This window comes from Lepidochelys kempii, chromosome 2 (assembly GCF_965140265.1).
Source record: "Lepidochelys kempii isolate rLepKem1 chromosome 2, rLepKem1.hap2, whole genome shotgun sequence".
In the NCBI taxonomy this organism is placed as follows: Eukaryota; Metazoa; Chordata; order Testudines; family Cheloniidae; genus Lepidochelys; species Lepidochelys kempii.
In genome coordinates, this window is record NC_133257.1 from 82,786,963 (window position 1) to 82,811,305 (window position 24,343).

General features: G+C 39.6%; 1 protein-coding gene across 4 annotated transcripts in view; it reads right to left on the minus strand.

Moving 5' to 3' along the window:
• Positions 1-24,343, minus strand: part of MIB1 (MIB E3 ubiquitin protein ligase 1) — a 102,872-nt gene that overhangs the window by 37,170 nt on the left and 41,359 nt on the right. For all 4 annotated transcript variants that reach the window (XM_073331409.1, XM_073331411.1, XM_073331410.1 and 1 more), the window contains 2 exons: positions 2,296-2,428; positions 1,247-1,333 (listed from right to left, as the gene is read on the minus strand). In XM_073331409.1, coding sequence (XP_073187510.1) covers positions 1,247-1,333; positions 2,296-2,428 — 220 coding nt within the window. The remainder of the gene's footprint in view (positions 1-1,246; positions 1,334-2,295; positions 2,429-24,343) is intronic.

A 24,343-nucleotide genomic window follows, 5' to 3' on the forward strand; every position in this document is an offset into this window, starting at 1 on the left:
TTGTAATGCATATACTAGTAGTGCCAAGAGACCACAGTATGGACTGGACTCCCACTGTGGAAGGTATTCTATAAAACACACAAGCCCTGCCCTGAGGGAGCTAGCATCTAAGACAACCAGAGACATATGAAGAGATGGGGACGAGGAAGGATGTGACAAATGAGATGGTAGTGGCCTGATGGATTTGAAGGAGGTGTTGTGTTTTTAAGGAACAGAATGGAAGAAAGCACTGAGACTGTTGTGGGAGAAGAATGAAGAGACCTCTTTGAACAGTAAGATTATCCAATTAACTCAAAGGGTAGCAAACAGCATGATAGAGAAAACGTGTGTGTTCATTAATATAAAATTATTTAATTAATAAGTTGGCAGTAATAATCTGTGAACTAGCTCAGGAACAGTGTTTCGGAGGAGGGTGGGGGGTTGCCAGCATGCATACATGGAACATGAAAGTAAAAATGGTTATGGAAGAAGTAAACAAATGGCATCTCTAGCAGAGCAGAAGTGGAGGGAACATAACCACCACCAAGGTGAATAAGTACACAGAGGAAAAATTACATAAGGCCCTGAAGGCCATCATAATAAGCTTGAACTTGATGCAGTGAATAAGGGGAGTCACTGGGATTTTGAAAGAGAAGATGGTAAAAAAAACCTGTAAGAAGGTATTTTTAGCAACTGCATTTTGAGTGAACTGGAGAAAGATGATGCAAATGTCAGAGAGGCCAAAGAAATGGCGGTTACCATAATCAAGGTGGGAGATAAAGACACGGATGAAAGAGTTTCAGCTGTGTGGACAGAAAGAAGAGTCTGGATCTGTTATGCTAGTTATGTAAAGAAATTAATGCTTTTCTGCATCCAAGCATGCACTTCTAAACCTTAAGTGGTAGACAAATACATGATTGATACTAAATGTATCTTTCAACCTTGCTGCCTCACAAAACATGTTTCTTGATTGGTTGATACTAGAAATTATTTCTTGTATAGAAAGCCCAATGAAAGTAAGACACAATTAAAGTATCTGTCACCATAAGAGCATAAGTGGATGGGGTATTTCCTTTGTCACTAAGTATGCCAAGAAGGTTTAAATAAAGTTGATCTAAATTCAGGATACATCTTAATTATTCTTAAAGGCTAAAACAAGTGGTTATACTAGTATAAATAAGGCTCTTGAATTCCACCTTCTGTTAATGACTAAAGTCACATTGAACAGAATAAAGCTAACCCACATAGCTTATTACAGATATCTTACCCTAACTATTTGTGTGTGCTGTCGTTCAACGGCAAGGTGCAATGCAGTCTGCTGGTTTACATTCTGGATATCCAGGTTAGCATTGCCCTGAAAAAGACGTTAAGAATGTCAGATTTCAACAGTAAATCTAGAAGTAAGGTAGCTAATTAAAGCAAATAACAGAGAAGTAAGAAATAGAGTAATAGAAAATAGAAAAGTAATAGAAAATAGAGAAGTAAGGTAGCTAATTAGAGCAAATTCTGAATGTGACACCTCCTTGATTTGGGAGATTAGAAAAAATTACCAGGGTCAATTTTTCTAGTGCACTAAGCTTCCATCTAGGCATTGATATGAAGTAGCTAGCTTTCAGAGGTGTTTAGCACCCAACAGCAACTCCAGATCCCTAAATGGGAGATGCCCTTTTTTGAAAATACAGTCTCAATTTTAAGTACAGAGAATTTTTGAAAATTTGTCCCTACATGTTTAATTTATGGGATTAAGTTAAGGAATGGAAAACCATTCTCTAAATTGAAAACCAAGAACCTCACAATTATAAGTAGAATAAAGGGGAGAAGGTTGAAGGCTTCGATTAATAGCTTTTAAACTTTAACTGAAAAAACTATAATTAGTGAATCCTTAAATTATAAATAAATGATTCATCCTCAGTCACCTCATTTAATAGGCTCAACATTCTTAACCCTACAATTGTACATTCAGGATGCTGTTGAACTGCCTGCTGGATTGTCCAACTGGACTGTGAAAGAGGGAAGAGAAAACATTGATGATCATTGTTAAATTAATTATAATGATTTTTTAAATTACTCACTGCACAATTTCCAAGTTGCTGACTCTAAAGGGTTAAATTTGTTTAGGAAAGTACTGGAGCAATTTCATCTCTCTGCACCTCTTACAACTAAGCCAATATAATAATGATCCCAGGGGCAAACTTGGCACATAGCGAAGGGAATGCAGCCCAATGCTATCTCAGCTGCTTTGGCAAGGCATCTGCTTCAATAAGGTTAATCAAAGACATGTGACATATTTCAATCCTCCTGAGAGGAAAGCCTTACCTGATGCACCAAGAGTTCAGCCACTTCCACGTGATTATTGAGTGCTGCCAAATGTAAGGCAGTATAGCCGTCATCCTTCTTCTCATCCACAATCCATGGCCGTGGTAGCTTGGACAGCAATACACGCATTGCACTGAAATAATTATAGAAGGGTGTTACAGGAACATGGGCAGAGATATCTGTTGAATAATAACTGGACTACAACACAGAATCACAAATATATTATTCGTATATCAGAACTATAAACAAGTCACTAAGTTCAACTAGCAAATTTTAGAAGTGTATAAAAAAAAGTATACTGAAGAGCTTTAAACATAAAAATCCCGAATTAAGCTGCTTGACTTAAAAGGCAAACACCAATAGCAAGAAAATGTATTCTGTAAAACATCTGAAGAGTTATGGAGCCAGCTTAAATTTTTCTTCTGAAAGATCTAAGAGCAACTGCAATTACATGAAGCTAAAATACTTATTTTCTTTGATAGACATACATAAACCTTCCCCTTTCCAAAAATTTAATGTAATTCTATTTGAAAATATCAGTATCTTCTTTCATTTAATTACAAATAAGCGAGTTTTGTTGCATTATGCCACTTTAAAATTTCAGATTTTAAGACTTGACTAGGCTCATTATGACTCAGAAGGGAACGATGACAGCCTCTCACTGAGAAAGATCCTAAGTGCTGAGGTAAAATGGGGAATAATTCAGACAAATAAAAACAAATGAAATTATAGGTTGAGTATTAATGCAATATACGTATTGTCATAATAATCAGGACCAGCGGTCGAACTACCTTAATATCCTATCTTACAGTAGCCAGTACTAAATGTGTGAGACGGTTGTGAAGAAGCTCGTGATAGTTTAATGAGGTTTTGATAACATTTTCAAGTTTGTGAGAATATAGCAGTTGCCTTTTTAAAATAGTTTCTATTTGACACTATTTGTGACTAGACTCCAGGCAATTCTTCAAAGTAACCCCAAACTGTATCATACATGAATACCATTACTGGATTGACTAGCTTTTGAAACATACTAGATATGTACTTTTGAAACTATACACAGATATCACAACACACTGAACTCATAAGGCTCATACCTGAAGCTGACATTTTTTACTGTGATTATTCTAACCCTAATAATAGTATTTTAAACTAACATAACTATGTTAATTATAGTAATGTTATTCCATAACAAGTGTTTTTAGAGCCAGTGTATCTAGAAGTGATGACACTGAAACTGAAGCTGCATTGCTAGGGGGGAGGGAACAATTCACCAGTATAGAATATCATTTGTTCTCTCTATCAAATTTCTGTCCCATGTCAACCTCTTATAGAATCACAGAATTGTAAGACTGGAAGGGACCTTGAGGTCATCTAGTCCAGTCCCCTGCACTCATGCCAGGACTAAGCATTATCTATCTAGGCCATCCCTGACAGGTCTAACCTGCCCTTAAAAATCTCCAATGATAGAGATTCCACAACCTCCCGAGGCAATTTATTTCAGTGCTTAACCACCCTGACAATTAGGAAGTTTTTCCTAATGTCCAGCTTAAACTGCCCTTGCTGCAATTTAAGCCCATTGCTTCTTTTCCTATCCTCAGAGGTTAAGGAGAACAATTTTTCTCCCTCCTCCTTGCAACAACCTTTTATGTACTTGAAAACTGTTATCGTGTCCCTGTTATTATGGTTAGAACATTCATGCTGCTCACATACCACCCAGTCTGCTCCACTCCACCAGATTGACATTGCATATCTTTCCCCTCTTAACACACAGGATTCAGTGGTAGCACAACGTGATGCAGCCAAATGTCAACACTTTTTGCTGACTCGTTCTTTAAAATAAAGGTAGTGAGTAAAACTGATCTTGATTTTAATTTTTTATTTTTAAAGTTAGCTGTGTTGGGCTCCACCTAAAGGAAACCCCACCCCTCTTTTTAGGGATAAACATCAATCTCTACTGATATTTGCTTACTATGTCATCACCAGATAGACTGGATTAGCAGAAGACCCAAGATCTGAGTTTGGGAGCTGGATGGGGTGCACACTTCTCCCTCCCTCTAGCATGGGCTAGCCAAAGGGGTGTGTGTGTGAGAGAATCACTCCTGCCCCCAAAATAGGGTGGGGAGACTGTTCAAGAAGGCCAAGTAGAATTAGGGAAGCTCTGCTGCCTGGGAATTCAGAGCCAGCAGCAATGAAGCCACATAGCTTAATGAGCTTCCTCACTCTTCTCCCTGTATGGCTACGTGTAGTAGCCTGCAGCATTAGCCTCAATTCTGCTTCCACTTCTCTCCTTACCCAGGCCCAGGGGACTCATCATCCTCCACCTGAAGCAAGAAATTGGGGAGGAAGGACCACTTGGATTCCTTGTAGTGACAAATCAGACACCTACAGAACAAATTAACTCAAAATCGGTAGAATGGAATATGTCAGTAGAACAGGCAAAACTTGCCACACTGGACTCACTTTGAGCTCCAAAGCAGCACTCTCCCCATTGTCCACTTTACTGATTTAGTTCTAGGGTGGAGTAGGAATAAATTGCCCCATATCCTCTCGCTGTCTTGTCTTTGGGAATGGTATCTGGAGAACTGCCCCTATAGACACCAAAGATCATCTAACAGCTGTGGCTTCTAGAAGCAGCAGTAACTGCTAAAATCTTGTGTTCAGGCAGTCTCTGCTGACGTTGCCCCATTCCCTCCCACCTGTTGAGACTGTATGCATCTCGTAGGCTGCCATGCAAAGTAGACATTGGTTGCCACACTCTGAAATTCAAATAGCTTTCTTAACCCTGCAAAATGGAGAGCTAGGCTCTTCTAGATGTTTCATATAATGGACCCTTCCACAATGAACCTCCTGGCCTTTTGTATTTAAACAAACAGCACTCCTGTAAGGAATTCTAGCTGAGAGGCACAGTGGAAAGCAATGCTCAGACGCTTAACCACATCACATACTCACGGATTTACTTCAGACAGAAAACAACAACAAACGTAAGTTTCTTGATGAAACTGGAAAAATGTCAGTACCAATGATACCAAACAATCTTTTTTGTCTTGGTCGGGGCTCACTGTGGCTCTCTTCTTAGAAGCCTTGCGAGGTGGCTCATGGTTGTCTTCCTAGGCCCGGGCATGTCTTCACTGGCAACGTTAAAGCACTGCCATGGCTTGTGTAGTCGCAGCATAGCGTTGGAAAAGAGCCAACACACTTACAGTGGAGCACCCACAGGGACACTACTCGAAGAAGAATGTATGTTTCCTGTAGCATTTAACTATGTGTTTAAAGTCCATTTAAGTGGAGATGTCCACAGACATGAGAAATTTTAGTTGTCAAAATTACACTTAAGGCTTTAATAGATTACATTTTTCAGTCTCTGTCAATTTATGAGATACCAATTGTTGTGGGAACACGGGATTTGAGGGATGTGCCATTTTATTAGAATACAAAATTAAAATAGGAGCATAGTGTGATACTCAACCATCTATTGTGGGAACTGTATTTCTTTTGGCTAGGTTAATCCTGGATTTCATGTCAAAGATACAAGCAATCCAGTGTTGTTGTAGCTGTGTTAGTCCCAGGATATTAGAGAAACTAGAAGAAGTAAGAGACAAGGTGGGTGGGACCTGAAGAATAGCCCTATGTAAGCTCAAAAGCTTGTCTCTCTCACCAATAGAAGTTGGTCCAATACAAGATATTACCTCACCCACCTTGTATTTCGAAGATATGCACAGTCAGCTAAAAAAATAAGCAAAAAGCAAAAATAAATTGATGAGCTACCTCTCCTACTAAACACATACTAAGAGAAACCCAAGTAATTGCTATGTAAGCCTAGTCTAGATACTGGTACTACTTACTAGCTCATGCTGAGCATTCTTTAGTTTGGATGGACAATGGGCCCCCCAAATACAATTTTTAAGAATTCTTATTTTTCCTCAATGTTCAGCTACACTCTAGTTCTAATTTTAACTGTTATACTATTTAACTACCAAAATAAAGACACTGACAGAAAATGGGGGTTTTCACAAAATCGAGTTTTTCCACAAAAGTTAAAAATAAATGTCTCCACGGATTTTCCGTTTTTTGATGAAAAGTTAAGGGGTTTTTTGCTAGGAAGAAAACATTTTCTGGATCAGTTCTACTAAGAGCCTTATCAGATTTCCTGAGCCTTGGCAAACAGATATCCCGGAAGTAGATTTTTAATATGGGAATATTAGTGTTCAACATTCAAGTCACAAGCTCATTTTCACAAACAGGAAGCAATGAAGGACTTCCTATCTCCCTGTGGCTCAATCATTTTTAGAGAGCAGAAAAACGAAGGACTGCTGCAAACAGATCCAGATAAGCAATCACAGTTGGAGTACCAAATACAAATAGCTTGATCAGGAAAGATCATTTTTTATTTAAGCTCCATACCTCACAAACCACACAAGCACCACCTTTTCAGCTGCCAACTATGAACTCAGGCTGTTTGGATCCCTTCCCCTCCTCTTGTCAGTCAGCTCAACACATCAACTCTTTATACAAGTGGCCAGTAAGGAATGTTGCAAAGATTTTTTCTTTTTCCTCCATGACATTGAAATCCATCCATTTCCGAGTCCTCAGAACACTTATTTTTTCAATTAGAGTTAACTACCACATTCATTTCAAGGGCAATGAAAAGACAGTTTTCTTAGACTACTTGTAGAAAGAAAAGGAGTACTTGTGGCACCTTAGAGACTAACCAATTTATTAGAGCATAAGCTTTCGTGAGCTACAGCTCACTTCCTCAGATGCATATCGTGGAAACTGCAGCAGGCTTTATATATACACAGAGAATATGAAACAATACCTCCTCCCACCCCACTGTCCTGCTGGTAATAGCTTATCTAAAGTGATCATCAGGTGGGCCATTTCCAGCACCAATCCAGGTTTTCTCACCCTCCACCCCCCCACACAAACTCACTCTCCTGCTGGTAATAGCTCATCCAAACTGACCACTCTTCAAGTTTAAATCCAAGGTTGTACATGAAGAATTCAACTTCAAGCACGGAATTATATTTATAAGCACAATTCTGTATGAGAAAGCCTGGCTGAGGTGCAGGCAGGAGCAAATACTGGGACAGAGTAGTGGACAAACATATATATCAATCTTTCCTTCACATTATATTTGACAGTTTCACAATTATTTAGTTTAAGAAAAAACTAAGTTAGTTTAAGTTTTTAACTAATCTTTAAGTGAATTAGGGAAAAATCCAACTATGCAATATTGTGGGTGGGGACTGAAGAACTCCAAAATCAGGAAATTCCAAGTTACAGTTCTCACAACCGTAACTTGGCGAGATAGTGCACTCAGCCCACAAATGAAATCAACTGTCACTTCACAAAGACCCTGGCTACTGAGTAATGAGCAGCTCTGACTGGCTCAGAAGGGATTCTATTCCAGCCCTTTTTGTCCGTAGGAATGGCAAATGTAAGGTGTGTGATTTGAGAGATTGAAGGGTGGTTGGATAAAAGCAGAAAAAAATTGAGGGGTACATTCTTAATCTTCAACAGGGGCACTGAGGAACCCTCAATACACCACTTTCGGAAAAGTAGGAACAAAGTTTTGGAACAAAGTGATTATGCCTACAAGAAGCGAACAAACAATACATACATGTTTTACATTTATTTTATTCATATAAAAAAAGATTTTTATATACACCATGCTGTGCGTTAGCTGTTAAGTAACAATCTTACTGTTGTTACTCCTCTCACTCCTCCTTCAGCCCATCCCCACTGTTTTGTTGCCCCAAACCTCCAAAGTATCATATCTGAAGTTAGACTAAGCTCCTTGGTGACTATGTCACTATGTAGGAATGATATCAGGAGGGCCAAATCGCACCTGGAGCTGCAGCTAGCCAGAGATGTCAAGAGTAACAAGAAGGGTTTCTTCAGGTATGTTGGCAACAAGAAGAAAGCCAAGGGAAGTGTGGGCCCCTTACTGAATGAGGGAGGCAACCTAGTGACAGAGGATGTGGAAAAAGCTAATGTACTCAATGCTTTTTTTGCCTCTGTCTTCACTAACAAGGTCAGCTCCCAGACTGCTGCGCTGGGCATCACAAAATGGGGAAGAGATGGCCAGCCCTCTGTGGAGATAGAGGTGGTTAGGGACTATTTAGAAAAGCTGGACGTGCACAAGTCCATGGGGCCAGACGAGTTGCATCCGAGAGTGCTGAAGGAATTGGCGGCTGTGATTGCAGAGCCATTGGCCATTATCTTTGAAAACTCGTGGCGAACGGGGGAAGTCCCGGATGACTGGAAAAAGGCTAATGTAGTGCCAATCTTTAAAAAAGGGAAGAAGGAGGATCCTGGGAACTACAGGCCAGTCAGCCTCACCTCAGTCCTTGGAAAAATCATGGAGCAGGTCCTCAAAGAATCAATCCTGAAGCACTTGCATGAGAGGAAAGTGATCAGGAACAGCCAGCATGGATTCACCAAGGGAAGGTCATGCCTGACTAATCTAATCGCCTTTTATGATGAGATTACTGGTTCTGTGGATGAAGGGAAAGCAGTGGATGTATTGTTTCTTGACTTTAGCAAAGCTTTTGACATGGTCTCCCACAGTATTCTTGTCAGCAAGTTAAGGAAGTATGGGCTGGATGAATGCACTATAAGGTGGGTAGAAAGCTGGCTAGATTGTCGGGCTCAATGGGTAGTGATCAATGGCTCCATGTCTAGTTGGCAGCCGGTATCAAGTGGAGTGCCCCAAGGGTCGGTCCTGGGGCCGGTTTTGTTCAATATCTTCATAAATGATCTGGAGGATGGTGTACATTGCACTCTCAGCAAATTTGCGGATGATACTAAACTGGGAGGAGAGGTAGATACGCTGGAGGGGAGGGATAGGATACAGAAGGACCTAGACAAATTGGAGGATTGGGCCAAAAGAAATCTGATGAGGTTCAATAAGGATAAGTGCAGGGTCCTGCACTTAGGACGGAAGAACCCAATGCACAGCTACAGACTAGGGACCGAATGGCTAGGCAGCAGTTCTACGGAAAAGGACCTAGGGGTGACAGTGGACGAGAAGCTGGATAGGAGTCAGCAGTGTGCCCTTGTTGCCAAGAAGGCCAATGGCATTTTGGGATGTATAAGTAGGGGCATAGCGAGCAGATCGAGGGACGTGATCGTTCCTCTCTATTCGACATTGGTGAGGCCTCATCTGGAGTACTGTGTCCAGTTTTGGGCCCCACACTACAAGAAGGATGTGGATAAATTGGAGAGAGTCCAGCGAAGGGCAACAAAAATGATTAGCGGTCTGGAACACATGACTTATGAGGAGAGGCTGAGGGAGCTGGGATTGTTTAGCCTGCAGAAGAGAAGAATGAGGGGGGATTTGATAGCTGCTTTCAACTACCTGAAAGGGGGTTCCAAAGAGGATGGCTCTAGGCTGTTCTCAATGGTAGCAGATGACAGAACAAGGAGTAATGGTCTCAAGTTGCAGTGGGGGAGGTTTAGATTGGATATTAGGAAAAACTTTTTCACTAAGAGGGTGGTGAAACACTGGAATGCGTTACCTAGGGAGGTGGTAGAATCTCCTTCCTTAGAGGTTTTTAAGGTCAGGCTTGACAAAGCCCTGGCTGGGATGATTTAACTGGGAATTGGTCCTGCTTCGAGCAGGGGGTTGGACTAGATGACCTTCTGGGGTCCCTTCCAACCCTGATATTCTATGATTCTATGTCTTACTATCTTGTGAACTGCCTAACACACCTGTGTGCTGTAAAATACATACTGAATAGGTTTCTATTGTGTAATGAAAATTATAGCATCCAACATTTATGGTTAATAGCGGCGAGATACTTCTACTTTGCTACTCTTAGTGAACAACTTGCAGGTGCAGCTGTACCTCTAGGTGGATTCCATCCCTGCAGGGACAGGTTGGAGGATAGCATCTCAGGATTTCTTTCAGCCAGCACTAAGCAGTTGGGTGAGAGGATGGAGTTAAGAAGGATGTATGACAAAACCCCTTGAATCTTGCAAATATTTCAGCCAGAATGGCAAATTCTATCGTATTTCCAGTGGTTCTATTACCTTTCCTAATCACAATTTAATGTAGCTCCCCTTGTCCCATAAGTCCCCTTGTCCCATAAATCATACTACTTTAGCTTGTTGGACTTTATAGCGCTCCTACCAAAATTCTAACCAGTAGCTGGTCACCATTCAGAACAGTATTAACTTGGACAGCCATGTGTTATACTAGAAGGCAACGTAATTTCGATGAATAAATGTTACTTTCCTTTTACGCAACAGTTGTTTCAGCATTCAATTTTCAAAGTAGTAATGAAAACAGCCAACTTTTATTACTGCATTTACCAGGAACATAATCCTTACGTATATAAAACCTTGTTTTCATATCTCACGCTTGCAAAACACACAAAGTATTCCCCTAAATACTGTTTTATAGAGCAATAAATCTAGTAATAACCATAAACAAAGTTAGCTTGTGAAGTATTTTATACAGCCTTCAGTATTTTCAACCTGTGTACATTATACTGCTCATGTAAAATTTTTGAAGATTCTAGATAAGATTTTTCAATGCCTTAAAATACTAAATTCATATCATCCTCAACTAAAATTGCATTTAAAGATTATTACAGCACTAACGTACATTAAGAACATAAGACCTGCCATACTAGATCAGATCATGGCCCATCTTGGGTAGTATCCTGTCTTTGACAGCAGCCAGTACCAGAGCGTCCAGTGGAGTGTAGAGAACAGGGCAATTATGGAGTGATCCACACTATCTTCCACTCCAAACTTCTGTTAATGAGAGGTTTAGGGTCACCCCAACCGTGGGGTTGCATTCCCGACCATCTTGACTATTAATCACTGATGGACCTATCCTCCATGAATGTATGGAGTGTGGCTGTAGCTATGTCGGTCCCAGGATATGAGAGAGACAAAATGGGTGAGGTAATATCTTTTATTAGACCAACTTCTGTTGGTAAGAGAGACACGCTTTCAAGCTACAAAGAGTTCCATGTGATTAGTTGTGCCTTGTGTGAAAAAAGTACTTCCTCTTGTTTGTATTAAATTTGCTGTCTGTTAATTTCATTGGGTGACCCATGGTTTTTTATTTTCTCTTTCACACTTCTCTATTCACTTTTTCCACACCATTTGTGATTTTATAGACCTGTATCATATTACTCCCTCCCCAGTTGTTTCTTTTTTAAACTGAACAGCCCTATTGTTTTTAGTCTGTCCTCATATGGAAGCCGTTCTATATTCTTAATTATCTTTATCACTCTCCTCTTAACCTTTTCCAGGTCCACTATATCTTTTTTGAGAAGGGGCGACCTAATACTTCCTAACATACTGTTAGCCTTTTTTATCCCTTCTGCACACTGTGTGGAAATTTTCAGAGAACTATCCACGGTGACTCCAAGATCTCTTACTTGAGTGGTAATAGCTAATTTAAAACCCATAACTGTATATGTGGTATTATTTTTTCCAATGTGCATTACTTTACACCTATCAAGGTTGCATTTTACCTGCCATTTTCTTCCCAGTCATATAACACAGTTATGCTTTAGTGTATAAAAACATCCTCACTTTTTTTCATGGTCTGTGTGTATAAAAACATCCTCACTGTATTTTCCACTTTATGCATCCGATGAAGTGAGCTGTAGCTCACGAAAGCTTATGCTTAAATAAATTGGTTAGTCTCTAAGGTGCCACACGTACTCCTTTTCTTTTTGCAAATACAGACTAACACAGCTGTTACTCTGAAACCTGGCTTTAGTGTTTGTCAGCAGGGACCCTATTTATAATTAAGGTTGAGTTGAAGTTTCCATTGTAAGCCTCCTTTTTCAGTTGGCTCAACTTTCTAAAATTCTTTCTAGTCTGAAATTTTCCAGACTTGATTACAATATGGTTATTTTAAATGAAATCTTTAGCAAAATTAGATCAGCCACTTTTGAGTAACAAAAACATGAAGAAAACCTACCATGATTTTCTCACATGTTCCAAACACAGACAGCTCAATTGGACAACTCAAAATTGGCCAAAGCTAGAAACCTCAAACATGGCCTGTTTTACAGTCCACACTGAGAAAGAGCGAGCTACTTAATATTTTTCAATTTTCTGGTGTATAAAATATTCATTTGTACAAATTTTTCTTAGAAGTCTTTTTGATCTCCTTCCTCTGAAGGATCAGCGATGGCCACAGATGGAGATGAAACACTGGATGGTTATGGCCAGGGCTCTGAGAGGGCACCAAGCTTCCTCTCTCAGATGCTTGGCTGGCTGGTTCTTGCTGACATTCACAGGGTTTAACTGATCACCATATGCAGGTCAGGAAGAAATCTGGCAGTGCCATTAGAACAGTTTCACCATCCTCTGCAGTGTGTGGGTACGTGTCACTTGCCAAGATTATCTGGATATATCCGATTTAATCATTTCTCTGCCATTATGGGGGCCTTGGTGATCCTTCCTTTTATTTGCCTGTGGCACATAATAGTCTAGTTTCCTGTGGGCTGTAAAACACTGGTCTAATTTTAGTTGTTGGGTTGAGTATGCAGGTGCTGGGCAATGCTAGTGGCCTTCAATATACAAGAGGGTAGACTAGATGATTTGGTGGTCCCTTCTGGACTTAAACTCTATGATTTAGACCATGTCTACAAGTTACAAGCTTACAGGGGCACAGCTGTATCAATACAGCTGTGTTGTTGTAAGAGCGCTCATGTACTGTGTAGCCAAGTTATACCGATAGGAGAGAGCTTTTCCATCGACATAACAAAACCAGTTCAACAAGCAGCGGTAGCTATGTCAGCAGGAGAGCGTCTCCTGTCCACACAGCACACGAGCACTTATGCCGACAAAACTTATGTTGCTCAGGAGGGTGTTTTTTCCACACCTGAGCAGCAGAAGTTTTGACAAGGTAAGTGATAGTGTAGACATGGGTTTAGTCATTTTTCCAATTTAACCTCGTGCTATCTACTATAACTCGTTAATATTTTCTGAATTTTGGATTAAAATTCAAATATCCAATTCCAAAAAAGGAATGAATGTTTGCAGAAATTTCATTTCTTTTTTAACCAACTATACAGCGCGGGCCAAAGCTTTCAGAATTTCCAAGTTTCGGTGAGAAAGATCATGATTTGGAGGGAGTGAGAAAACTAGTTAACTTTTCGTAAGGGCAAGAACCTCATGAAAATGAAACCTACTCCCCACCTGTTTAGCATGGCTCTAACAATTTCAACATATTGCATCTTCTGCAGTATCAATCAACAGATAAATATTGCTTAAACACAGTTTTTAGCTACAGACTTTTTGGTAGTGTTTATCAACTGTATATGAGCATGTCACAAACAGTAATGAATTCATTATTCACACCCTCTGAGGTAAGGAAGTATCTCCACTTTCTAGATGGAGAACTAAGGCAGAGATATTAAGTGTTTTACCCAGTGTCGTACAGGAAGTCTGTGACAGGGTATGCATACCCCACACTGAGCCGGAAGGGATTAACCCCACACTATGGGTGGAGGAAGTCCCACCCCTCGGCCTGTACTGGGCATGCTCCAAATGCTATGCTAGTATAAAAGGGGGCAGCCCTGCTCAGTCTGGTCTGACCGTCAGAGAGGAAGGACCTTTGGCTGAAGCTCCAGCTGAGGAGCCGTCACAGCCCTTGCCTGCGGGAGCCGGAGATCTGAAGATCCGGACCGGAGATCTGTGGCCATTGGAGTCCCAGGGAGTTACCTGCGCCGAGGTGCCAGGAGACTCCGCTGCCCCATGGACTGCAGCTTCAGGAAGAGCAGTAGGATGTGACCCAGGAAGGTTGAGCGAGGAAGGGTATCTCGTACCCGTGCAAGGTCAGAATGTTTCGGTGGGATTCCCTGCTGACCCAGTGGCGGACCATTCCGCCACTGTTAAGGCCCTGGGTCGGGGCCCAGTGGAGTCGGGTGGTCCCAGACTACCACTCTCCTGGTGATGGTCCCCCAGGTATTGGCCACTAGGCCACACTGCCCCATATCTGAGGGCTGCCATATTGACTCTGGCCACTAGGCCATCCTGCTCTATACCCGAGGGCTGCTGCTTAGACCCTAATCATAGAATCACAGAATATCAGGGTTGGAAGGGACCTCAGGAGGTCATCTAGTCCAACCCCCTGCTCAAAGCAGGACCATCCCCAACTAAATCATCCCAGCCAGGGCTTTGTCAAGACTGACCTTAAAAACTTCTAAGGAAGGAGATTCCACCACCTCCCTAGGTAATGCATTCCACTGTTTCACCACCCTCCTAGTGAAAAAGTTTTTCCTAATATCCAGCCTAAACCTTCCCAACTGCAACTTGAGACCATCACTCCTTGTTCTGTCATCTGCTACCACTGAGAACAGTCTAGAGCCATCCTCTTTGGAACCCCCTTTCAGCTAGTTGAAAGCAGCTATCAAATCCCCCCTCATTCTTCTCTTCCGCAGACTAAACAATCCCAGTTCCCTCAGCCTCTCCTCATAACTCATGTGTTCCAGACCCCTAATCATTTTTGTTGCCCTCCGCTGGACTCTTTCCAATTTTTCCACATCCTTCTTGTAGTGTGGGGCCCAAAACTAGACACAGTACTCCAGATGAGGCCTCACCAATGTCGAATAGAGGGGAACGATCACGTCCCTCGATCTGCTGGCAATGCCTACTCATACAGCCCAAAATGCCATTGGCCTTCTTGGCAACAAGGGCACACTGTTGACTCATATCCAGCGTCTCATCCACTGTAACCCCTAGGTCCTTTTCTGCAGAACTGCTGCCGAGCCATTTGGTCCCTAGCCTGTAGCGGTGCATGGGATTCTTCCATCCTAAGTGCAGGACTCTGCACTGTCCTTGTTGAACCTCATCAGATTTCTTTTGGCCCAATCCTCTAATTTGTCTAGGGCCCTCTGTATCCTATCCCTACCCTCCATATCTACCTCTCCTCCCAGTTTCGTGTCATCTGCAAACTTGCTGAGGGTGCAATCCACACCATCCTCCAGATCATTTATGAAGATATTGAACAAAACCGGCCCCAGGACCAACCCTTGGGGCACTCCACTTGATACCGGCTGCCAACTAGACTTGGAGCCATTGATCACTACCCGTTGAGCCCGACAATCTAGCCAGCTTTCTATCCACCTTATAGTCCATTCATCCAGCCCAAACTTCTTTAACTTGCTGGCAAGAATACTGTGGGAGACAGTGTCAAAAGCTTTGCTAAAGTCAAGCAACACCACGTCCACTGCTTTCCCCTCATCCACAGAGCCAGTTATCTCGTCACAGACGGCAATTAGATTAGTCAGGCAAGACTTGCCCTTGGTGAATCCATGCTGACTGTTCCTGATCACTTTCCTCTCCTCTAAGTGCTTCAGAATTGATTCCTTGAGGACCTACCTGCTCCATGATTTTTCCAAGGACTGAGGTGAGGCTGACTGGCCTGTAGTTCCCAGGATCCTCCTTCCCTTTTTTAAAGATGGGTACTACATTAGCCTTTTTCCAGTCGTCCAGGACTTCGCCCGATCGCCTTGAATCTCATTGTGGCAAGACCCAAGGTAGTCTGGTAGGCTGTAACCACAGTATCAGCACACACCCTGCCCACCCCAACAAGGGACAGGGCATGCATACATCACCACAAAATCTGACTGACATTGGAAGAGACCCCAGATCTCCTGATTCAAAGTCACGTACTTTACCAAAGGCATCCTTCCTCTCTGGTTAAGGTTCTAAAATAAGATGGAGAGTAGGGGAATATTCTCTTTAACAAATGACAAAACCTCCCAATAATTTATTTACATTTTGAGGTCTATCATAAGGAAAAGGACTAAAGTCTTGTATGAATGAAAGATTAGATCTCCAATCATTTTACACTCCGTATTAAACTTGCCAGAATGATGAGTCACAGCAATGTTCCTATTTAAAATGTTAATAACTTTTCAGCTTTGATTAATCAAGTAATCTTTGGTATCATGCACTGGATCTCTGAGAACTGAAAACTAAAATCTAGGTTCTTTTTTTTATTTATGTGAAAGTTCTTAAAAAAATTTTAGGATACACTTGTTTAGGGTGTTATCTTTCAAGAACCCCTTGTACAATTTTGTTCAAATTTGGTAGAAATATATATTCGCCCTAGGCCTAATCTACTAATTTGGAGGCCTCTGTGACATGTGGATTTTGAAAGAGGTGAGGGGAAAGACACTGGGTTTATAATGAAAAGCTCAGATGAAGCCTCAGCTACGGAATAGGATGTTGCTGCACAATGTGATTAATTCAAGTTACACTCCAAGGAGCAAAGAAAGGGGAGGGCCTCAGGAAATATTGGTCTCTTCCAGTCAATCTTTTGCATCTCAACCCTTCTATCTTGAAAATACTGTAACTCAATTTATTAAAAGCAACACTTATGTATATCAGGATGAGGTAATGATGGAGTGGTTTCTTATATTTATGGAGCTTGGTTTAATCCTAAACATTGAATTGTTTGGTTATATTTGGCATTTACTCTTTTCTTCCTGCTGGCAAAAGTATTCATGCTGCACCTGAGTGCATATAACGGTTTCCCAAAGAACCATAAAGCATATTCTTCCAAAGCGATTTTTGTCTAGAAAGACACAGGAAGTCTTAACTGAGTTATTTTGGTTTTACTTACTACTGTCTGTGGTACTTAATGAAGATGGTCAGCAGTTATTCCTAGTTATTCTCTTCTGGAGCAAATAACTGTTCCATACTAAAATTCAAAAATTAGTTTTCAGATTCTGAAAGTATAGCAACTGTATTTGTTAAAAGAGAGGTTTATATGAATGGAAATGAAATCTGCAGAATGAATATTTTTTAAATTTCTTCACCAAGAAACATTTTAAGTTTTTCCAAAATACAGACACTCTGCTTGTTAGTAGTTTTTTAAAAAGCAAATTTATGCAGATTAGTATTATAAACACATTACATAATGATCATTTGTTTATTAATAAAGCACAAATATTTTCCATTTGCCAAACCATTTCTTATTTTGCTCGGAACAGGCAAAGAGCACAAAACTTATGTCAAATAAAATGTAAGGTTTCTAGAAAAAAACTTAAAACTAGTTATATAATTAAACTACAAGGCCACTTAGGCCTGAGGCTAAAAAGCCTATTGTTATTCACAGCACTTTTGACCAAGGAATCAGGTTACACAATCTTTTTGTGGCAGCAGAGTGATATTTATGATTTCATATCTGCCTAAAGACCCTATCTTGCTACTACCAGAGCTTTTTCTTTTTGCTCCGCAGCATTTCTAAGTATAGTGACAGCCACATCAGGCTTTACTAGTAGCAGTGCATGCTCAGTGAAAATCTGGGAAATATAAGTGGAAACATGAGAGACGGCTTTATTTGGCAGTGCTAAAAAAATATCAGGACAAATGGCTAAACAGTGTTGGGACAGCAGGATGAATAATCAATGAGCAGAGAGCAAGATAGAGGCTCCCTCAGAGTCTGGATCGACAATCGACAGCTGAGAGATTATTTTTTGCAATGGTTGACTAAATATGGTCAGGGAAGAGAGAGGCACAAGAGAGCCTGTTTGCCTGGGAGTGCATGTTTCAAATGCTTAGCTGCCTATAAAGCTGTAACAGTTTTGCTCATGCCCGCTGAGTGGGAAATACAGTTAGTTTCTTCTACCGTGTGCATGTGGGAGCCCTGACCTCACAAACAGACTTGACCTCTGGAGAGGGAAAGTAGCTTCAACACAGATCTGCCTATAGTTAAGCCTGGAAACTTAACCTCAAGCAAGAACACATGCAGTGCAATATCTAAGGAGCTGGAAGAAATCTCTCTTTTTTTTGGTCACTCCAACTTTTTCTCTGATTATTTTTATCTGCCAATGGGCTGAGTTCACCATCCCAGGGCTTCCTAGCATCTTTCCTTGGACACTTAATTCTTAGCCCAGCAGCCACAAGGTATTCATTTCTATGCAACATCATCCATATTTTATCAACCCAAGAAAGGTAGCAGCACCAAGTAAGCTTCTCTGTTCACACTATTTTGCTTTGAAGTTTTATCTATTTAAGGTGGTAAGGTACTGTATTCACTGACACTTCCCCCCTACTCCCCCTCGCATATAATGAAGAGCTGAATCAGACGGAACACTCAGGATGAGATGGCTGCTGCTGATGTATCTCTCTAGGTCATTACCTCTCTTCCAGCTGTATGATACTAAGCTTACAGGTAATGGAACAACAGGAGGCCTGTGTTATTCTGCACATTTAAAGGATACCTATGACTTTCTGCATGTTTAACTATTATTTACTAGATTGTTTTTATTGTTATACTCGTACCTCTATGCTGGGCACAGCTTAATTTCAGTGTGTTAAAGTATCAAACATTTGTAGTGTAAAGAGCAGGCTTAGCGAAAACTCTAGTCCAAATTTCACAGCAGATACAGGACAGATCTTTTATCAGATATGCTCTGGTAGTGTACTGCCATGCAATGATTTCAAAAAATCAAAATGACTTAATTTTAGTGAAAAGCATCACCTTACCTTACAAATCACAACTAACTCAAACATTTTAAAACTGTATTTAAAAAAGTCAATAGTACAGTAATTCACTGCTTAGCTCCAAAATATATTTGTTGGATTTTTACTGATCTACCTTAGATGTACAAGAAAACAACCCATTTTAAACCTAGAATGTGCGTGCTGTAATTCTAATGCTGCATTGCTGTTTCTCCTTGTAGTTCTGTGCTAGCTACTGCCACACTCTGATTTGCTCTCTATCAGCTGCACTAGCTTTTTGTCATGGGCTGCAGAAATTTTTACTTCCACTGCTCTCCCCTTTTCTCAGGACTATTAAATTTACTAATTTTTAAGCTTATTTCAAATTAGCGTTTCTAACACGGGAAAGACAAAGGTTACTCTTACTATAACGGACACCAACTTTTTTTTTTTTTAAAAACACCTAACTATAAATTAGGTACTCAATCTACTTCTGGCAGCTCTTTAAAGGTCACACCCTGCCAGCACACTGCATGTTTACTGGTCATTAAAAGCTGATCATGTACCTCTGAACCACAGAATGTGATGAAAGGGGATAAAATTCAATTTAAAGAGGTGAACATTTATCATTTATGTAAACTGGCATTGATATTGCAAGCCTGAAAAAGATTCTGCGACTGAAGCAGGTGGGCGACTACACAAACTCAAAAAAACTATTCCAGAAGTGCTGAATAAGCACTAGCTATCACATATGACCTATGGCCCGCTAAAAGCCCAAATCCTGCCACAATAGTTTTTTTAAAAATTCAATGTCATCATCTTTTCAATTAGCAGGATCATCAGCATTGTGGGAGGGTTTTTTTGTTTTTGGTTGTTTTTTTTTTTTGTTTGTTTTAAGTCTGGATCTGCAGTAGAAAGAGATACTAGACCTGGGGGGAAGGATTTTTTGAGTGGGGGGAAAGGGGTGAAGGTTATTTCCTTCCATCATATTAGATGAGTTTATACTTCCCTTCAGGATACTAAATGCAATCTGTATACCACCATGGAAATCTGGCAGAAGACTCAAAGAAAACTGAAGTTCTTATGGTGGACTACAATTATCCATTCCAGGAAAGTACTTTGCAAAGCCACCCATCAATGACAGCTCTACCTTCAAAACTGGCCAGCCAGAATGAACACCAAGAGACAACAAAAATCTGGATAAGTGCTTCAAATGTCCATGTCATCACGGAACATGGAACTGTAATACACTTTAAGTCACTTTGCAGGTAAATTGCATTGTAAAGTTCAGTCTTAGTAAAAAAGTTAGCTTATAACAAGTTTATTACAAGATTGTTCTTTTAAAGAAATGACAACAGGCATTCTGCATCTTCTAACAAGGAAAGGAACGAAAAAGCAAAATACTTTCAGATTCATTTGACAGATAGCTGAGCAACCATATGTATTCCTGCCCAGAGTACATACTTCTTTATGTACCCATATGAACATACAATGCTATGGAATGTAAAGAAGTATGTATTTTTGGCAGGCACTGAACAACCAGTAAGAGGAAACTAAACTGCAGCTGGAAGAAACAGGTCTCCTATTGTTTGAATGACTTTCATGTGGCAAATTAACTTGGTATGGGTCAGATGACACTTGCTACTGCCAAAGTAAAATCACTTATTGCTTATGAATCATGAAACATTATCCCAAGACACTTATTTAGAGGGTGGGTAGAGAAAGTTCTGTTATTGGTTGTAGATAAGTTATGAACAAAAACTTCAGGGTTTTTGTTTATAAATTCAAAATATAAGTTTGGAAATGCAAACAATCACACCAGAACACTCTGGATAAAATATATAATCTATCTGCAAAACTGATTGTCAATCTTATTCAGGATAATCTTTTGTACCCTAACTTTATTCAACTAAAACAGACTTTTTTAAAGATTATCTGAAGAAATGAGGCATGTGATTTTTAAAAAAAAATCTTAAGTCTGCAGACCATGCTCTGATTCCAAAATTAAGTTTACCTAATAATTCATAGACACTGAGTCTATGGAGTCTACCGAGTAATTAACACCGTTGTAAGAAACTGCTTGGCAGTTCGTCTTTGATTTAGCAAACACAAGAGAAAAATGTTTTCAAAATAATTTTAAATTACCATATACAAATTCTAATACTTTAGACACACAAGTCTGGTGTTTCTCCAAATCAACCCTTATTAAACTCACTGAGAGCTTGGATGGAATAAACTGCAGTGTCAGGTTCATGCATGTAAAGTGACAATGCAGAGATTTCTAGGCCACAGCTGCCAGTCAGCGGATTAAGGCTAATGACAGATTACAAAACAAAAACACAGGAATGACAGAACACAGGATTCCTATATTTTTCTGAAAATTGTAGTCTAATTTTAACAAAATTGGTTAAGCAATTCTGAATTACATATTAAATTATCCAATTTATACTGCTGCTCCTTCAACTCTTCACCTAAAATTTCAGTTTTAAATTATGAAACCCTTAATTTGGTAAGATGTAATTGTAAAAACTATATGAAAAATAAGAAAGGTGAAGCTGTCAACAGAAGCATGCCATTTATTTATTTCTAAAATTAATGTTAACTAAAACACACGAACATATTCAGGCTCTGACTAAAATCACTCAACACGAAGAAATTTTTAAGTAACGAATGACTTATGCTGCACCTAATCATGTATAGATATTACACGAGAATCCGAACAGTAATCCTTGCATATCATATATGCTTGTCGTAACAGGCACAATTGGCCCAGATTAAAGAATAAAGATTCTGAGTCCACTCGGTTTTTTATTTTAATATTTTAAAATTCTGGGATAATTTTGTGTGTCAGGAAAGGAAAATCTCAAATGTAAGAGATCCAATGGATAATTATGCCTTCAAAAATATTAATTTATTGGATACGTGTGCCATTTTTCAAATGAAATGTTTTTTAATCACTACAAAATACCAAAAATTATTAGGTATCACCAGATATTTTTTACAAACAAGTATTGAGCTGGAACTGTAGAATTACACTTATATAAAAAGGAATCAAAGTAATGTAACTGTAGTCATAAGGTAATTTTTAATAAATTGGTCTGAAAGTTATTTTCCACATGATCAAATATCTTGGAATGCAGCCTGTATAGAACTCCAACCTCCAAATTACAAGCTGTTTTATAATGGAAAAAAGCTGAACTATCAGCAACTCTACTGGGTTTCGTAATGCTGTTTAGCTTCTAGGCTCGTAACTGACAGATTTACAGACAGAGCCAAATTCACTATTGAAGTAAGTGGACACAACTTCATTTACTTCTCTGAAGCTTTCCTTCTTATGCCAGCAATTGATATGTAGGTTTCAGTCTACATATCTGACTATCTTTACTAAAGATCAAACTTATTGTGACAGGCTCTTTATAGCGAGCCACTGATGCTGAATCCTCTCTTGCTAGGCCATAATAAGACAGCAATTCTACTATGAAACAAAATGACAGTTCTCAGAGAGATATAAAAGTTAAAATTATATATTGACATGGCTTCTTGCTAGCTCATGTTAACATATCTCTAAGAATATACTCAGTCACTCTAAAATGTCACATCCATCACTTAGGTCAGCTGTTCAATTTTAACTGAGCACATGCTGAACTCTGGGCATCTGCTGACACTGTTGTAACTCAAATATTTCAACTGTGTGACTGACAGGGATAACAGATGCTGACATTATCAAATGCTACACTGCTGTTTTCCATGGCCATTTTTTTGCCCCGATATGGCCAGTACATGAAACTGTATTGCCATCCAAAAGCACACTTGAGCAGCTGGATCTGTAACACAGCTCCTGTATAACCGGTAAAAATAGAAGCCACTTTTATAGCTGTCTTTAATGCTTAAGTTCAAATGACGCACCTGCTAGGTTTCTATTAGGATAGATGGTGTAAAAAATATATTTACATAAATTTCATCACTAGATTTCACAACAAACAGATGAAGACTACACTTGACAGGAGCATTATTAGTGCATGGTTTGAACTAATGTCTCCCTGGCAAAGCTTAAAAAAACCCCACAGGTCTTCAAATGCAATATTTGTCTGTTTAGTGTATCTATTGCAGTTTACCAGCACAAATTACCTTTAAGAAAATGCATGAAATAGAAGCACGTTTAACTCTACTTATAAAAGATATGTAGTGTGTTAAGGAACCTTTCACCTAAAAGGGCTTTAGATAAAGAAAATTCCAGATTGATAACATCAGGTGTTTGTACAGAAAGAGAAAGGAAGTGTCAACAGAAAAAAATTCCAGTCTACTATAGTGTATATATGGGAATTCCTAAAGTGAACGCTAAGCAGAAATGTACCAAAATGAATTAAAAGCACTTGACATTTATAAGAGAGAGGCTACAATACTCCTCTTTCCACAACCTAATCTGTTACTTGTGCTAATCAACTATTGTACTAAAGCAGCAGCAAGATATAACGCGGGGGCGGGGGAGCGTGGCGAGACAGGAAGAGTGTTGCCTTCTCCAGTGCAATTTAATTTAATGAGTAAAAGGAATAAATATAAGTGGCGCTATACATAAATCCAAACACGACTCCAAAATTAATCAAAAGAAAAAACTTTTAACACTGCAACTGTACTTTAACATGAGGCTAACCCATAGTTACAAATTGTGCCTACAAAGGTGCTAGAAGACAGAACAGATTGGTAAATTGTATAAGGCATTCTGGGGTAAATGTTTCCTTCCTGCCCTCCCTCCAAAAATGACTTAAGTTAAATCTTCAATTACTTTAAAAATCAAAAGCAAAGTGTCAATAAGTATAACATTTATAGCTGAAAAATGTGTGTACTTTTAAAATTATACATGTACAGTTAAAAAACCCAGCTGTGTTGTTATAAAAAGTTACAGCCTTCCTGCACTCCAATGCTTTGCTAAAGCTGGTAAAATGGAACCAAATCACCTCTTCAATGGATTTGGTCCCCTTCAACCAGCTGTAGCTATGCATTGATCACGACAGGATATCAACTATTTTCAATAATGGACTTAACACTTGTATAATGGCAACTTTGAACATGCTTCAACTATTCTGGACAGATTAAATGCACACTGTCAACAGAAAGAAACAAATGTGAAAGTATGGTATTCAGTTATACTTCAGGATGTCCCAAAGGCTGTATTTCTAGATAAACATTTAATTGTGGAATTACTTGTGTTTTGCTTTCTGTTCTTATTTAGTAAAAAAATGGTACCAATGGTAATTTCTATAAGAAAAGAATTAGGCATTCAAATAAATTGATTGTTCAGTCATGTATTGCTTCCTGGTTTTTCTAAAGGTTTCTCCCTCCTGCTTTAAAAACACATACAAAGGGAGGGGGAGAGGGGGAAATGTACTCTATCATCATATTTATTCTGCTTCACAGATAATCTTTTTCTAACAATACTGTACTAGAGAGGAAATTCCTAAGGGTAGCAACTGTATTTGCATTTTGTACATGTTGAGAATATTATTTACAATTAACAGCTAATAAATTTGTCACTGACCTTGATGCTACACTCTAATTCGCTACCTAATCGCAGGTCTAACCCTGAGAGATTATATTCCCTCCCCACTCACATTTAGAA